Source organism: Myotis lucifugus, unplaced genomic scaffold, assembly GCF_000147115.1.
Source record: "Myotis lucifugus unplaced genomic scaffold, Myoluc2.0 scaffold_8, whole genome shotgun sequence".
In the NCBI taxonomy this organism is placed as follows: Eukaryota; Metazoa; Chordata; class Mammalia; order Chiroptera; family Vespertilionidae; genus Myotis; species Myotis lucifugus.
The window spans coordinates 12159512-12178111 of record NW_005871056.1 but is presented as its reverse complement, the minus strand read 5'-3'; the positions used below and the strand labels follow the sequence as shown (position 1 = coordinate 12178111).

Here is an 18600-nt window from a genome sequence, read left to right as displayed (position 1 = left end):
TCAAGATAATTTATAATTTATAGCTAGGGAAACAAAAAAACTGAACTGAGATTTGAGCTGCTGCCCACTGTAGGTGAGACAGTTTGTGGTATCAGTCTAACCAAATTCTTTGACTGTTAAAACAAAAACATCAACACTCTTCAGAGAAATACATCAGAATTCAGAGACTCCACAACATAACATTCATAATGTCAACAATCTAAAATTACTCAGCATGTGAAGAACCAGTGAAGTGTGAGCCATTCTCAAGGAAAAAGAAAATCAACGGAGGCCAACCCTATTGATATGACCAAGATGTTGAGTTATCAGACAAAGACTTTAAAGCGGCCAATTTAACTATAGTTGATGAGATAAAGGAAAATATACTTATAATGAATGAAAAATATCAGAAATAGAATATACAGAAAAGAACTATATGGAAATTCTAGCAGTGAAAACATCTGAAATTTTAAATTTCATTGGTCCTGCCATAATGGCTCAGTTGGTTGGAACATTGTTCCATGCACTGGAAAGTCGAAAGTTTAGTTCCCAGCCAGGGCACATACCTAGATTGCAGGTTCAGTCCCTGGTTGGGGCATGAACGGGAGACAACCAATTGAAGATTCTCTCTCACATTGATGTTTCTTCTCTCTCCTTTCTTCCCTCTCTAAAAAAAAATAGTAATAGGGTTAGCAGAATAGCAAAACAGAGATGACAGGATAAAGTTAGTGAATTTAGAGATAGAAAAGGAGAGACTGGAGTATAATTTTTTTCTAATGCAATAAGATTTCCTGAATATGATGAAAGACATTAATTTACAGACTCAAGAAGTTCAGTAAATCCCAAACAGAATAAATATTAAGACAACAACACCTAGAAATATTAAGACAACATATCCAAACTTAGAAACAAAGAAAAGGTAAAATCTTGAAAGAAACTAGAGAAAATGAACAATGATTTGAATAATTACAGACTTCTGATCGTAAAATATGGAGATCAGACACAGTAGAACAACATATTTAAATGCTAAAACAAAACAAAACAAAATGTCAACCCAGAATCCTAAATCTGGCAAAAATACCCTTTAATAAAGACATTATTTTTCCAGGCCCGGTGCATGGGATTCGTGCACTGGTGGGGGCGTGGCCTGCGGGGATTGGCCCGCTGTGGGAGCGCCACTCATCCCGGTCAGCTCATCCCCGTCAGCCAAGTGGCACTCCCACTGTGGAAGCGCACTGACCATACGGGGGCAGCTCCTGCGTTGAGTGTCTGCCCCTTGGTGGTCAGTGCGTGACATAGTGACTGGCCGACCGGTTGTTCTGGTTGTTCTGCCATTTGGTCACTGGGCTATTATTATATAGGATGAAAGAAAACAGAATGTGCTGCTTGCAGATCTATACTTCAAGAAATGCTAGAGGAAGCTCTTTGGGTTGGAAAGAAATGATACCAGAAAGAAACTTGGATTTTTCAGGGAGGAATGAGGAACACTGGAAATGCTATACTGGGTAAAAACAAATGGCCACTGCAGCCTTCAAGAAAGCATGCATACTCTTCAGCCTGACATCCAATACCTCTCTCCTTCACACCTCAACAAATACACCTCTTAGCCCCATTTCTTTCACAAGAGACACTTGTGAACTTTTAACAATACCACACTGAATCCCAACTTTGACCTTTACAAATGCTACTCCCTCTACCCCAAATCCTCTCCCTACCTTCTTCTATCTATGTAAATCATATGCATACACACTCATGTTACAACTCAAGGAACACTTTGTCTTCCAGGCTGCTCCTGACTGCTCCAGGCCTTGTGTATTTCTGTATGCAGTCCCAAGGAACAGAACAATAAACTGAAATACATTGCTAAAACATTTTGGTGATGTCAAAGCACCTTCCCTTCCATTCTTTCATTCAGTTCTTACAAAAGCAGTTTGAGGCAGGAGAGCAGGTCTGATGACCCACCTTGTATAGGTGAGACAACCAAGCTCAGAGAAACTAAGTGGTTTTCACACAGCTGTACAGCCAGAGCCTAGAAAAACTGGCACTAGTACTTGGCTCTCAGACTCTCATCCCAGTTCTCTGTCCACTTGGCCACAATGATATACCTCATATAGTGTCTGCCTGTAACCAATTTATAATCATCTTGCATTATAAACTTATCATACAGCTACAAAAAGTTAAATTTTAAGACACCAGCTCAATACACCCCTAGATTGAAAATCTTGAACCTGGCCAAGTATCAGAAATATTCATGAAAACTTCAAATTCCAGAACTTATAACAAACCAACTGAATCAGAATCTCTCTGGAAATATGCATTTTTAAAGTTCCATAGGTGATTCTGATATGCAACCAGAGCTGAGAACCTCTTCACTCATGACTAATCATCAAATGACTAATCCAAACTGTGGGGCAATGTGAGGAGAAATGGGTGTGGGGTGGGATGCCACAAAGAAGGGAAAGTCTGAGCAGAGGGATGAAGGAGGAACATTTTGGATTGGTAGAGAAAAGGGGGGGGTGCATTTCGGGCTGGTGTTGGGAAGGGGGGGTAGGAAGATTGATATGTGTTCAGGAGATCGACTGTTTCTGAGCAGAGGTTCGCTGATCTAAAGGAATCAGGATATAAGGATGAGAATGCAATGGCCAATGTAGAGGATAAATAGGAAGGGCAGGAGACAGGAGATCAGGGATAGGATGCCTGAACCCTACCATGTACTCCAAGAGTGTTTCTGTCCATAATCCTTACCTTAGGTCTCTTACTCTCAGGCCACTTTGAGTGGATTCTATGTTCTGTGATCTTTCTCTGACTCCCAACCCTATGAGCTTGTCCCTCTCTCACAGCCTTATTCGTCTCTACCCTGTGTTCTTATTAACCCCCATCCAGAGCTTTGACTTCCTCAATGGATGTTGCTGATCTTTACATCCCCTAGATTGGTTACTCTCACCCAGGGGCAATTTTGTCCCCCAGGGGACATTTGGCAATGTCTGGTGATATATTTTGGTTGTCACAATTAGAGGAGGGTATATTACTGGCATCATGCTATATATCCTACAGTTATAATTCAAGGAACATTGTAACAAAGAATTATCCATGCCCAAATGTCAGTGTGCTAAGGATGAGAAACTCAGGCTTAGATAATTGCTTTACTAACACTTAAACTTAAGCTACTATTTAATATGAGTAATTCAACATTGAATAATAAATTAATAAATCTGATTAATGGCTGTCTGAACAATCCAGTGAAGGAAAAAAGGATTTGGATCTGTCAGCCACCTTTGACTCCCAGATTTTTAAATTTCATAGGTAGTAAAGTTATAAAAACAAAAAACTGGAGAGATCAACATATAATTGCTAACTTTTCTTATGCCATGTATAAGCATAAAAACAAAACTACCAACTACTATAATGATTACTTCCTAAAATAAAGGACATTTAAACTATCAAAATGTAATATTAATAATAAAAATAACACAGGAAGATATTACCAAGAAAGGTCAGTACAGCAGCAAACAGTTGCTGTTACGCTAGTGAAAAGTTCACTTTAGCCAGCCCTAGACCACTGCCCACCAACTTGGGAACCTCGGAATGAGACTACACGCTTCTGGAGAGCAGGGCTCTTGTCTTACAGGTAGTCCTCTAACTCTTGATGCTGAGCAGCCCAGGGAGGGCTGCCAAGGCTGCCCTACCTGTGCTGCGAACCCCTACCTTATATTCCAAGGAGAGCAAAGTCTCTGTCTTAGAAGCCCAGCTCCACTTGTGGACTGCATAGCCCTTGTAGTCGTTGGTGGTCCCGCCTTCCTCATCCAAGACCAAGACATATGGGCAGCTAGGAAAGACACATAGGTGAGGAGCTGCCACCAGACCCCTGAAGGAAGCCCTCATTACTACTGGCAATAGGCAGGCAGGGTTCTGAGACTCTGCCCCAGCTGGAGAAAGCATGGTTTCCTGCAGCAGCCTCACTTCTCTTGCCTAATATGGTGTGAGGTCCCTTCAGTCCTGTTGATCCTACTGGGAGAATTGTTGGGAAGGGCAGGTCTGAGGGAGATGATGGAGGCTCCAGGACAAACCCAGAGGGACAGAAATGGAATGTGTACCCTGTAGCCTAGGATCCTGAGTATACAAGATCTTAGTTATCAAAATGGGAACATCTATAACATGAAAGTAAGTTATTTCTTTCAAGAACAGTTCCTTATGAAAGGCCAAGCAAAACACAACTATTGGCTAGCAAAAATATGTGCTTCTTTTAAAACACCCCACAGAAGTGGTGCCTGTGGCTTCTACTTCACTCTCTCTTGGTTTAAACACTTCTCTCCACTAAAGAATTGTTCCATTAATCTAGCCAAAAATCAAGATCTTAGTGCTGTGGGGATACAAGTGAAGTAGGTCTTGGAGAGCTGCCATTCTCATCAGCTATGATAATACTGATGTAGCAAGTGAGGGCCTCAAAGTACCTATTTTTCTGTAGGCATTGCCTTGTGGCCTTAACTTCTGAACACTGCCTGACCTCTCCTTTCCCCTAGGACTCCTACTTGCCCCCTCTGTCCCGCACCCCCCTTTGTCACCCTCAGAGATACTTCCATGGGGCCATAATTCCTTCAACCCACTCACCAGGACTTTAGGTTGTAGTGAACGAAGCCCTGGCCTTCAGCATTGAACAGGGCCAGGAAGGAGAAGTTGGGTGTGTCATTAAAGAGTAAGGTGATGGTTCTCCCTCCGCAGCAAGTGGGGATCTGACACATGGCAATGTTTCCGGAGGGATAGCTGGCAGAAATGGTTAAGTAGAACTAACAAAAAACTCTCCAGGTTCTATTCTTAGATGCCCCATGGAAAGCAAGTCTACAAATCTGTTGTTTAAATGGTACATCATTCCTAGTTTTTAAAGACCCTCCCTGAACTTTGCATAACAACTCATTGACTGTGGACTTGACCATGCCTCTGGTGCTTTCCTGTTATCTTCTTTATAGTCCACACAACCACCCTGTGGTAAATATTATCATCTCCATCTCACAGATGAATAGGGTTTCCCTGCATTTGAGGGGGTCCGTGGGATGTGGGACTTTCACTGCTAAAATCAGGGAAGTCCTTGGCAAACCAGGATGAGTTGATTACCATACAGATGAGAAATTCAAGGTGCAAAGAAATGGTCTGCCTCACATCACACCACAAGGAAGTGGCAGAGCCAGTATACTGAGGCCAGTAATATCTCTAATCTGTCAGGCTGCCTCCCCTTCTGACCAATCTAGGAGAGCAGCCAATGTCTAGCTGCTCATTTCCTACCAAGAGGCCCCCAGAAACATTGGTCCCAAATAAGAGGGCAGCTACTATCCTGTTTGCAGGGTTTTCAGAAGTACTCCATATGGAAAAATTTCAGTGGTTGGTACTAGGATCCACCCTCTTAATCCTTTTCCACAAACTCATAAATAATCAACAGAAATTCTAAAAGTAAAAAAAATAGAAATTTTGAGGCTGAATAGTATATAAATAAAATGAAAAAATTCACTGGATGGGTTTATCAGTAGATTGCCACAGTAGAAGAACAAAATCAGTGAACTTGAAGAGAGATAAATTGAAATTATCCAGCCTGAGAAATGGAAAAATAAAAAAAGAATGAAGAAAAATTAACAGAAATCGGGGGGCTAACAAATTGAGCAAGACATACATAACAAGAGCCCCAGTAGAGGAGAGAGAGAAGGGGGCAGAAAGAATATTTGAATAAATAATGAATAAAAACTCTCCAAATTTTATGAAAGACACCAATCTACACAATAAAGAGACTCAACAAATTCCAAGTAGGATAAATTTAAAAATAGCCACACTGAGACACATTAGTATCAAACTGCCAATAGACATAGACAGAGAGAATCCTGAAAGCAGCAAGAGAAAAGATACTTGTCATGTACAAGGGATCTTCGATAAGATTAATGGCCAATTTATCATTAGAAGCCATGGAGGCCAAAAGGCAATAGAATGGAATATTTATAGAGCTGAAAGAAAAAAAAATCTGTCAACCAAGAATTCTGTATTAAGCAAAACTATCCTTCAAAAAAATGAAGGAGAAATTAAGACTTTCCAAATAAACAAAGGGTGAGGAAATTCACCACTACAAAAAATGTTAAATGGAGTCCTTCAGGCTGAGATGAAAGTACACTTGGCAGTAACTCAAAGACATGCAAAGAAAAAGAGGACATCAGTAAAGTAACTCTATAAGTAAATATAAAAGCCAGTATTATAGTATTTTTTGTTTATAATTCCTTTCTTTCCTATGTGATTTGAAAAAGCAAATGCATAAAATAATTGTAAATCTATGTTAATGGCATACTTCTATATAAAGATGTAATTTGTGATAACAACAACATAAAAAAGAAGGAATAAGCTGTATAGGAGCAGAGTTTTGTATACCATTAAGGCTAAGTTAGTATTAATTCAAACTAGTTTGTTATCAGTTGTAATAATCAAGTATACTAATTTCTTGGAACTGCTGTAATTAAATCCCACAAACTGGGTCACTTGAACAGCAGAAATTTATTCTCTAACTGAAGACTAGCAAGGTGTTGACAGGGTCATGCTTTTGGAGGCCCTGGGGAAGAATACTTCCTTGCCTCTTCCTAATTCCTAGTGGTTGTCAGGAATCTTTGGCATTCCTTGATTTATAGGTGTATCATTATAATCTCTTTCTCAGTCATCACATGGACTTAATTACTCTGTGTGTGACTGTTTTCTCTTATTGAATTAGGGCCCACACTAATCCAATATGGCTGCATTTTAACTTAATAATTACATCTGCAAAGCCCTATTTCTAAATATGGTCACATTCTGAGGATTCAGGTGAACATAAATTTTTGGCAGACACTATTCAAACCATGATACCAGGGTAACCACTAAGAAAATAACTTAAAAATATGGAGAAAAGAAAATGAGGAGGGAATAAAAATGTCATGCTACAAATAAAATAAAATAAAACACAAAAGAAGGCAGTAATGTAGTAACTAAGGAACAAAAAATATATGATATAAAAAACAAACGTAATATGTCAGGATTAAGCCCTTTCATATCAGCAATTATTTTAAATATAAATGGATTAAACTTTCCAAACAAAGGCAGAGATTGTGAGAATGGATTTTTACAAAAACCATAATCCACACATATGCATTCTACAAGAGACTCACTTTAGATCCAAAGACACAACTAGGTTAAAAGTGAAATCATGGCCCAGCCAGTGTGGGTCTATGGTTGAGCATCAACCTATGAACCAGCAGGTCACGGTTTGGTTCCCAGACAGGGCACATACCTAGGTTGCCGGCTTGATCCCCAGTGGTGGTGTGCAGGAGGCAGCCAATCAATGATTCTCATCATTGATGTTTCTATCTCTCTCTTTCTTTCCCTTCCTCTCTGAAATCAATAAAAATATTTTTTAAAGTGAAATTATGAAGAGGGATATGCAAATTGCAAACAAAAGAGAGCAAAGTTGGCTATATTGATATCAGATGAAACATATTTTAAATAAAAATTATTTTACAAGAGACAAAGAAAGACATTATGTATTCAGAAAATGGTCAATGCCTCAAGAATACATATCAAGTACAGACATACACACCTAACAATAGAGGCTTAAAATATATAAAGCAAAAATTGACAGAATTTAAAAAATAAGTACTAAAATAAGAGTTGAAGACTTCACTACCTCACTTTCAATAATGGACAGAATAGCCCTAGCCAGTTTGGCTCAGTGGGCAGAGCCTCAGCCCATGGACTGAAGGGTCCCTGGGTTTGATTTTGGTCAAGGGCACATGCCCAGGTTGCAGGCTTGATCCCTAGTAGAGGACATGCAGGAGGCAGCCAATCAATGATTCTCTCTCATCATTGATGTTTCTATCTCTCCCTCTCCCTTCCTCTCTGAAATCAATAAAAATATATTTAAAAAAATAATGGATAGAACAATTAGACAGAAAATCAATAAAGAAATAGAGGACTCAATCAATATTATAAACCAAATAAACCTCACAGGCATATACTGAATATCCCATCTACCAACAGCAAAATACACATTCTTCTCAAGTTCACATGGATCATTCTCTGGTACAGACAATATGTTAGGCGACAAAACAGGTCTCAATGAATTTTAAAAGATTATAACCATAGAGAGTACTAGTATATTTCAACAGAATGAAACTAAAAGTCACAGACAAAAGAAAATTTGGAAAGTTCACAAATAGATGGAAATTAAACAACACACTCAACCAATGGATAAAGAAGCAATCACAAGGTAAATTAGAAAACAAAAACACGGCATACTGTAACTTATGGAATAAAGTAAATGCAATGCTCAGAAAGAAATTTATAGCTATAAATACTAATATTAAAGGAGAAAAAAGATATCAAATCAATAACCCAAACTTCCACCTTAATGAACTATAAGAAGGAAGAGCAAATTAAAGCTAAAGGTAGCAAAAGGAAGAAAATAAAGATTAGAGCATAGAAAAACAAAGCAATGAATAGAAAAACAAGGGAGAACAAACAAAACCAAAAATTACTTCTTTGAAAATATTAACAAAATTCACAGAACTCTAGCTAGACTAAGTAAGAAAAAAAGGAAAACTCAAATTTCTAAAATTATAAATGAAAGTGAAGATATTAATGACCTTACAGAAATGAAAAATAATCATAAGAGAATTATATGAACAATTGTACACCCACAAGTTAGATAACCTAGTTGAAGAGGACACCAATTCCCAGAAACATGCAAAGTTGCAGGATACAACATCAACACGCAAAAATCAGATGTCTTTCCATTCATTTCCATCTTCTTTAATTTATTTCAACAATATGTTATAGTTTTCAGTGAACTACAATGAAAACTGTTTGGTTAAATTTATTCCAAAGTATTCTATCCTTTTTGATGCTATTGTAAATGATATCATTTCCTTTTGTTCATTGCTTTCTTATTGTTGTTGTACATACAGCATTTCATATCATTTGTTGCTAGTATTCATAGATTGGAAGAATTAATTTTGCTAATGGCAATAGTCCCCATAGGGATCTACAGAAACATATGGGGGTGGAAGCGGCTGGGGAGAGGTCAATGGGGGAAAAAGGAGACATATGTAATACTTTAAACAATAAAGAATTTAATTTTTAAAAAATATATCTTATTGATTTTTACAGAGAGGAAGGGAGAGAAGTAGAGAGTTAGAAACATCGATGAGAGAAAAACATTGATCAGCTGCCTCCTGCACACTCCCTACTGGGTATGTGCCCGCAACCAAGGTACATGCCCATGACCGAAATTGAACCTGGGACCCTTGAGTCAGCAGACCGATGCTCTATCCACTGAGCCAAACCAGTTAGGGCAAGAATTTAATTTTTTTTTTTTAAAAAAAGAAGCTAGGACACTTTGTACAGAAATAAAACATAAAAGGTTAAAAATAATAATAAAATAAACCAATACATCTATGGTCAATTGATTTTCAACAAAGGTCCCAAGATCATTCAAATGGGGAAAAGAATAGTCTCTTCAACAAATAGTTCTGGGACAATTGGGTATCACATGCAAAAGAATGAAGTTGGACCCTTATCTATGTAAAAATGCAAACGTCAACTCAAACTATATCAAAAACCTAAATGTAAGAGCTTTAACTTTGAAACTTTTAGAAGAAGGAAGAACCAAGATGGCGGCATAGGTAAACACTGGAGTTTGCTGCCTCGAACAACCACTTCAAAAATACAACTAAAAGACGGAAAGGACATCATCCAGAACCACAGGAAGGCTGGCTGAGTGGAAATTCTACAATTAGAAGGAAAGAGAAAAGCATACTGAGACTCAGAGGAGGCGCAGTGCAGAAGTAAAATACTAAGGTGCGGAGTGCATGCGGATCGGGCTGGCGGCTGAGGGCGCGGTTGTCGTTTTCAATGGGGAGGGAGTCTCAGACTCTGAGCTCCAGTTCTGGGCGAGTCCCTAGGAACCCTGACTCATACGGGAGAAGCGGGACTGTCTGGCATCGGTCAGAACCTGAGGGCAGCTTTCTCTCTGAGGGGCTTGCAGGGATTACCAGGACACTGAGAAGCAGAGCCTCTGAGGGCAAGACAGAGAGCAGCCATAACTGCTAGCCTGCCCTGTTGATCCCGTGGGACCTGCCCCGCCCAAGCCTGCAGGGAGGCTTTTGCTGGATACCTCAGGCAAAGGCTAGATTAGCACCTCCCTAGCGATCCAGGAGGCAGGAAGCCCAGAGGTCAGAGTGGGACCATCCAGTTTGCAGCACTATGGAACCATGAAAGACACACTCAGGGGGCAGACTCAGTGAGCACCAAAGCCCCATTGAAGCAAGTCTTGCCCCAGAGGGGTGTCTCCAGCACAGAAGTTCTCCCACTGCAGACACAGCTGATTCTCACAGCCAATTGGCCTGGAGGTCAATTCCTCCCAGTGATAACTACAACAATCAAGGCTTAACCACAACAAGACTGTGCACAAAGCCCACAAGGGGGTGCACCAAGAGTGTCTACCTCAGGTAATTGGGACACTTAGCACAGAAAGGCACTCTATCGACACAGCGAAGCATAAAAAATGCCGAGACAAAGAAACAGGACACAAATGACAGAAATGGAGGAAAGCAAACTGCTGGATATAGAGTTCAAAACCACACTTTTAAGGTCTTTAAAGAACTGTCTAGAAGCCGCCGATAAATTTAGTAAGGCCCTCAAAAAGACTGGTGAGACCGCCGGTAAATGTAGTGAGATCTTCAAGAAATCTAGTGAGACCCTTGATGTTGTGATAAAGAACCAACTAGAAATTAAGCATACACTGACTGAAATAAAGAATATTATACAGACTCCCAACAGCAGACCAGAGGACCGCAAGAATCAAGTCAAAGATTTGAAATACGAAGAAGCAAAAAACACCCAACCGGAAAAGCAAAATGAAAAAAGAATCCAAAAATACGAAGATAGTGTAAGGAGCCTCTGAGACAGCTTCAAGCGTACCAACATCCGAATTATAGGGGTGCCAGAAGAAGAGAGAGAGCAAGATATTGAAAACCTATTTGAAGAAATAATGACAGAAAACTTCCCCTACTTGGTGAAAGAAATAGACTTCCAAGTCCAGGAAGCGCATAGAACCCCAAATAAAAGGAATCCAAAGAGGACCACACTAAGACACATCATAATTAAAATGCCAAGAGCAAAAGACAAAGAGAGAATCCTAAAAGCAGCAAGAGAAAGAAATTCAGTTACCTACAAGGGAGTACCCATATGAATGTCAGCTGATTTCTCAACAGAAACTTTGCAGGCCAGAAGGGAGTGGCAAGAAATATTCAAAGTGATGAATACCAAGAACCTACAACCAAGACTACTTTATCCAGCAAAGCTATCATTCAGAAGTGAAGGTCAGATAAAGAGCTTCACAGATAAGAAAAAGCTAAAGGAGTTCATCACCACCAAACCAATATTATATGAAATGCTGAAAGGTATCCTTTAAGAAGAGGAAGAAGAAGAAAAAGGTAAAGATACAAATTATGAACAACAAATACACATCTATCAACAAGTGAATCTAAAAATCAAGTGAATAAATAATCTGATGAACAGTATAAACTGGTGATTGTAATAGAATCAGGGACATAGAAAGGGAATGGACTGACTATTCTTGGGGGGGAAAGGGCTGTGGGGGGTGCGGGAAGAGATTGGACAATAATCGTGCACCTATGGATGAGGACAGTGGGTGGGGAGTGAGGGAGGAGGGTGGGGTGGGAACTGGGTGGAGGGGAGTTATGGTGGGAAAAAAGAGGAACCAATGTAATAATCTGAACAATAAAGATTTAATTTAAAATAAAATAAAACTTTTAGAAGAAAACATAGGAGTAAGTAATGGGTTCATAGATATGAAAACCAAAATACAAGGGACAAAAAAATAGAAAAATTGACTTCACCATAGTTAAAAACTTTGTACACCAAAGGACGCTATCAGGAATGTGAAAAGACACCCCACAGTATAGGAAAAATATTTGCAAATCATATATCTGATAAGATTCTAGTATCTACAATATATAAAGAACTCATAAGAAAAAGACAATCAACAAATGGGCAAAGGACTTGCATACATATTTCTAAAAAAAAGATATACAAAGAAGGTACATGACGATGCTCAAAATCATTAGTTATTAGGGAAATGCAAGTCAAAACCATAATGAGATATCAGTTCACACCCATTAGAATGGCTGGAATTTTTTTTAAAAAAGGGGGAAAAATATCTTGTATAGTCAAGGATGTGAAGAAATTGAACCCTCAACACATTGCTGATAGAAATATAAAATGGTGCAGCCACTATGAAAAACATTTTGAAGGCTTCTTAATTAATTAACATAGAATTACCATGTGATGCGGTAATTCCATTCTTAGATATAAACTCCAAAGAATTGAAAATAGGTGTGCAAATAAAAACTTAGACAAAAATATTCATAGCAACATTACTCTTAATAGCCAAATGGTGGAAACAACCTAATGTCCATAAATAAAAGAATGAATTTTTTAAAGTGTTATAATCCACATAATATTATTTAGCTACCAAAAGGAAGGAAATTCTGATGAATGCTACAACATGTACAAACCTTGAAAACATTATATTAGGTGAAAAAGCTAGACACAAAAGGCCACATATTGTAGGATTCCATTTATATGAGATGTCCACAATAGGCAAACCCACAGAAAGCAAATTGGTGATGCTGAGGCTGGGGGTAGGGAGAAATAGGGAGTGAATGCTTAATGGGTGTAGAGTTTTCTTTCTGGGGTGACAAAAATGTTTCAGAATTTGATAGAGGTGGTAGTTGCACAACGTTGTAAATGTACTAAATGCTGCTGAATTATACATGTTAAAAGAATCAATTTTATGTTATGTGAATTTTACCCCCCTTTTAAAAAAATGGAATAAAGTACTGATGCATAATACAATTGACTCTGAACAACATGGAGATTAAGGGTGCCTACAGCCCGTGAAGGACAAAGTCCATGTATAACTTAGGCTGGCCCTCCACATTCAAGGATTTCTGACCTCTAGTTGACTCTTGAACAACACAAATTTGAACTGCAAGGATCAACTGAACTTCGCACATCAAATAAACTTCGGGCAATTAAACTGAGCAGGGCCAATTTAACTGAATGAGTCAATTGAAAAAAAATCCACCTATCAGTGGACCAGCACAGTTAAAACCTGCCATGCTCAAGGGTCAACTGTATAATGTGGAAGAACGTCAAAAACATTATGCTAAGTGAAAGCAGCCAGATATAAAAGGGCACATGTTGCATGATTTTATTTATAAGAAATATTTGGAGTAGGCAAATACATAGAGGTGAAAAGCAAATTAGCAGTCATTAGGAAGGGTAGAGGAAGGAAAATGAGAGTGATTATTTAAAAGGTATGGGGTTTCCTTTTGGGGTGATGAAAGTCTGGAAATAAATAGTGGTGATGGTTGTATAATATTGTGAATGCACTTGATGCCATTGGTTAAAATGGTACATTTTATGTTATGAGCAGTTTATCATATTAAAAAATGCTTACCTCACACTATGGTTCTGAGTGATCAACACATCTCTAAAGGAATAGTGCTGAGCACAGTACCGAACACAGAGTGACCAAGGTTTATATCTGTACTAGAGGCCCATTGCACAAAACTTGTGCATAAGGGAGGGGGGGACCCTCAGCCGGGCCTGCACCCTCTCACAGTCCAGGACCCCTTGAGGGATGTCTGCCTGCCGGCTTAGGCCCGATCCCAGGGGTAGGGAATAAGCAGGCAGGCAGACATCCCTCTCACAATCCAGGATCCCTCGCTCCTTACCGCCTGCCTACTTGCTCTTTACCACTTGGCTCACTGCTCCTTAGCGACAGACTCCTTACCGCTCGGCTCACTGATCCTTAGCGCTGCTGCGGAGGCAGGAGAGGCTCCTGCCGCCACTGCTGTGCCATGAGCCGGGCTGCTGGCTGAGTGGTGCTCCCCCTGCGGAAGCGCACTGACCACCAGGGGGCAGCTCCTGTGTTGAGCATCTGCCCTTGGTGGTCAGTGCGCATCATAGCAACCAGTCGTTCTGCTGTAACTGTCACTTAGGCTTTTATTATATAGATATCAATGTGATGAGTTTATATCTTCATATGAAAAAGGACTTTGAGGGAAGTTTGGAGGGAAATCAACGACTAAGGCAGCAGTTCTCAACCTGTGGGTCGCGACCCCTTTGGCGGTTGAACAACCCTTTCACAGGGGTCCCCTAAGACTATCCTACATATCAGATATTTACATTATGATTCATAACAGTAGCAATATTACAGTTATGAAGTAGCAACGAAAATAATTTTATGTTTGGGTCACAACATGAGGAACTGTATTTAAAGGGCCAGAAGGTTGAGAACCACTGGACTAAGGGAAGAGATTCAGGGAAATGCTGACAACCCAAATGAAATGCATATTGGGATGGTTCTGGGGTTTGCCCATCAGGAGCTTTTTGGCATTTCAAGGGTAGAAATATTATTTCTACCTGAGAGCTTTTCCCAGTATCTCTGTGAAAATATAATCAATTGCTGAGCCTACTGTTCTGTGAAGCCATGAGAAGAGAGAAGTGTTTTCCAAACATTTTCTTTACTCAAGAGGGATCCAACAGCTGCATCATGTGTTTTAACCATTTGAACACAATAACAGAATTTCTCCTTCAAGATCACTGGGTCTAACTTCCTCATCTTATAATGGAGGGAAGTGAGGCCCGGAGAGATAAAGTGACTTGTGCACAGTCACCAAGAAGAACTAAGCCCCAAACCCAGACCTCCTGGGATTCCCAAATAGGAAACACATTAATTGCCAGGATGTGTTCATTGTTGGGGTATGAGTCAAGCATGCTAGTAGCGATGGCCTGCAGGTTTTGGGTGGTCCCACCCAGGTTGGGCTTGGGAATCTGGGACAGGTGAGAAAACATGGAGCCCAGCAGGCTGGTGTTGGGCCCTGATTGTAAACTAGTCCACCGTCTCTGGTCCCACCAATAACCTAATAACCTTCATGAGGAGCTCAGGGGGATGATCCTATCCAATGCAGTGTAAAGTTAGAAAAGGGGGGAGAGGGAAGCCCCATGACCCATAGGGAGCAGCAGCTACCCTGGAAGGAGTTTGCTGTGTTCAATATTACAGGGCACATTAGAAGCAGGGCTGAGCAGAGTGTGATGAATGGACTCATTTACAGTCATAGAAACAATACGATTCCTTTGACAGGGCACTTAAATTCTGAATTCCCAGTTCAGCGGAGAGGAGGCCCAATGAATTGAGGGGGGTGTTGCCAAGCAGGCCTGTCTGGGCAGCTTGTTTGACAGCTCAGAGAGCTGCCGTATTCTTCAAAGGTAGAGGACACAATGCCCAGTGGTTTTATCCATCCCCTTCCATATTCTCTATTTTGCTCTCTGTTGGAGGAAACAATCCTAAAAGGCATAAAACCGGTGCCAGAGAGAGGGCCCCAAATAGAGGTGAGGCAGCCCTGAATCCAGGCCTGGCTCTGCCACCAAATTCCTTTTGTGACATTGAATGACTCAGACTACCCATTCCTAAAATGAAGGGACAAGACTAAATAATGGCTTAGTGTCTCCCCTCTTTGACATCTTGTCCAACTCAGACTGCAAAACCTGGAATAAGTGTTTCGCCCTCTCTGAGTTCGGCCTTTCTGACAAATGGGTTGGGCATCTGTGGTCTGGTCAGGCTCTAGAACATGTTGGGGAGTGGGTAACAGGATCTCTACAAGAAACGTAGGGGTCCAAGGTGACTTCCCACCCAGATGTTCTCCAAAGGGAGTCCTCTCTGACCTAGAAATTACTCTTACGATCCTGTAGGACCTGTCACCAGGTTTCTTGGATTAACTGAAAAAACCAAAGTAAATACTCAGGCCCAGAAGTTCTCTAGGGCTAAGTTGCTGGGGACAAGGGGCAGCCCCATATAAAAGGATACTAAACGAAGGAAGACCCATCACAGAAGGTGTAATGCAACTTGATGTTCTTCTTGCCTCCTTTACACTCCTGAGACTGCTGAGTGAAGTGAGCATGGGAGGCGGAAGACTGGTGAGGAGTGGGAGTGGGAGTCTGAGTACCTTGAAGGTGAGGGTGATAGGAGCTCACGGTTGACCCCGAATGAATGGGCATCTTTGCCCCGTAGTTGCGTAACATCATGGGGCAGAAGACATTCTTCCCTTTCCACGAGGTCCTTTCGGCTTCTCTGCAGGGAAAACCAGCATTATCTTCTAAACACCTGGCTCTCACTCACCAGTGAGGTTCTCTATAGCCCCTCCCCCGCTCCTAGGACTCCCATCTCATTCCCTGTCCCAAAAGTACCTGTCACCACCTCTTACCCTCATCCTTAAGGTTAGTATTTTTAGGAAGAATTGGGAAGAGACTGGTGCAGCTCAGACCAGTCCTTCCCATCTTTAGCGCTAGGTAAGGACCAAGGAGTAGAACTGTGTGCTGAAGGGGAACCTGGGGGAGCTGGAGGCTTTGCTCACCCTCTAGTCCTGAGGTTACAGGGAAAGAGAGCTTCCTTCCAGAATGTAATAATAGGAGTAAAACTGAGTGGCTTCCTTTTATCCATGTTCTGTAGCTGTAGTAATATTCAATGGCCCAGGGAGCCCAAGGCATATATGGCTTAGAGGTGACTAAGTTTCAAGTCCTTTATCGCCCATAGTTTGGGCTTCAGAGAAATGTAGACTTGCCGAAACCGGTTTGGCTCAGTGGATAGAGCGTCGGCCTGCGGACTGAAAGGTCCCGGGTTCGATTCCGGTCAAGGGCATGTACTTGGGTTGCGGGCACATCCCCAGTAGGAGATGTGCAGGAGGCAGCTGATCGATGTTTCTCTCTCATCGATGTTTCTAACTCTCTATCTCTCTCCCTTCCTCTCTGTAAAAAATCAATAAAATATATTAAAAAAAAAAAGAAATGTAGACTTAACTTGCTAGGACTTGTTGGATCCATCTATAATAATAAAAGCGTAATATGCTAATTTGACCAGACGACCTTCTGTGAGGGAAGCCAGGGCTGTGAGGGAAGCTCGGGTCCTGGGTGCCTGCTGGCGGCTGGAGGGAAGCCCAGGTCCCGGGTGCCAGAGGGAAGCTGGTGCCAGCAGTCGGGGGAAGGAAGGCCTACTCTTGCATGAATTTAATGCATTGGGCCTCTAGTAATATCAAAAATATCATTAATCATCCATGTCAATTTTTTTGTTTGTTTTGAGAGATACTTCCTTTTTTTTTCTTTTTCTTTTTTGCAGAACTCTGACAAATTATGCTAAGAAAAAAACATTCAGGGCACAAAGGTTGTATACGCTAAGAAGTTCCGTAAAGGATATGGTATCACTGGTGAGAAGGCAAAGATCAATGCCTTGGGGTCAGGCCAACCAAGCTTTGGGACTTCAAGCAATGCCTCAGTTTCCCCACCCACAATATGGGCATCAATCCCATCTTCCTCATAAGGCCATACAAGGACTGAAAAGGATTGTGAGGAAGGACTGGGAACAAGTCATCACCCTGTCACTATTATTAGGGGTACTGGGTAGCTGACACTTCCCGGTACTCAGACACTTTTGTGATTTTCCTTTTATGCATACACAGATTATTGCCAGCCCTGCCCTCCTCTCTGATCTACCCCCAACTTCTAAAATGCTCACATATGACGACACATCTCTTGCAGCTTCTCCCGGGCCTCAGGACAGGGGTCACTGATCTCCACGTTGTCAGAGGCAGTTCCTGTTTCTCGTTGAGAGGGTGATGAGGTTATCTCTTCCAAATTTTTCATTTTTCCTATAGTTGTAAAAAGGTTAGGGACAGAGTTTTAGAAAATGGTTTCTCCTGGGGAAGAGTGGTGGGGTGGGGAGCAGGAGAACCACATCTCCTGAGAGTCAAAATAATCAAGAGAATCATTTATGCTTCCTGGGCACAGGTCACTGATAAAACAGATGTCACTCTGCAAGTCAACCAAGAGTGTGTGTGGAGCATACTTGTACAGAGTGATGAATCCAGCTATGCTTCCCCAAGGGCAGCTTGGTTGTAGGTGGGGGGCACATAGGTGTGCCTGCCATGGATGCCAATATGATTACCTTCTGATGTTTCTGATTAAACAAAGAAGTTTCAATTCCACCTCAATTGGCTTGAACACTTCTCTGATGTTGGCTAATCTCAGGCCTTCTGCAGAGGGTATTGTGGCTCCATTGAGAATTGGACTGTAATTTTTTTTTTAATATTGTGATAAAATTCACGTAACTTTACTATCTCATTTTTAAGTGTACAGTTCAGTGGTATTAAATACATTCACAGTTGCACAACTACCACCACTATCCATCTCTATAACTCTTTTCACCTTGTAAAATTAAAACTTTGTACCCATTAGACCAGTGGTTCTCAACCTTGGCTGCACATTAGAATCACCTGGGAATCTTTTTAAAATCCTGATTTCTGGGCCTCATCCTCCAGAAATTCTGTTTCTTTGTTACTAATGTTGTGGCCTCACCCCATAACAAAGAAACAGAATTTCCAAAGGATGAGGCCCAGAAATCAGGATTTTAAAAAGATATCGAATAGGCTACGATCGGCGGCGCGGAGCCGAGAGGAGTTAATAGAGGCAGGCTAACAAGTATAG

General features: G+C 41.0%; 1 protein-coding gene across 1 annotated transcript in view; it reads right to left on the bottom strand.

The window, feature by feature from the left end:
- Positions 1 to 18600, bottom strand: part of CUNH3orf20 (chromosome unknown C3orf20 homolog) — a 59729-nt gene that overhangs the window by 21947 nt on the left and 19182 nt on the right. Inside the window, exons 6-9 of the mRNA XM_023749619.1 lie at positions 17633 to 17765; positions 15932 to 16195; positions 4588 to 4740; positions 3685 to 3805 (exon numbers count right to left, since the gene is read on the bottom strand). Coding sequence (XP_023605387.1) covers positions 3685 to 3805; positions 4588 to 4740; positions 15932 to 16195; positions 17633 to 17765 — 671 coding nt within the window. The remainder of the gene's footprint in view (positions 1 to 3684; positions 3806 to 4587; positions 4741 to 15931; positions 16196 to 17632; positions 17766 to 18600) is intronic.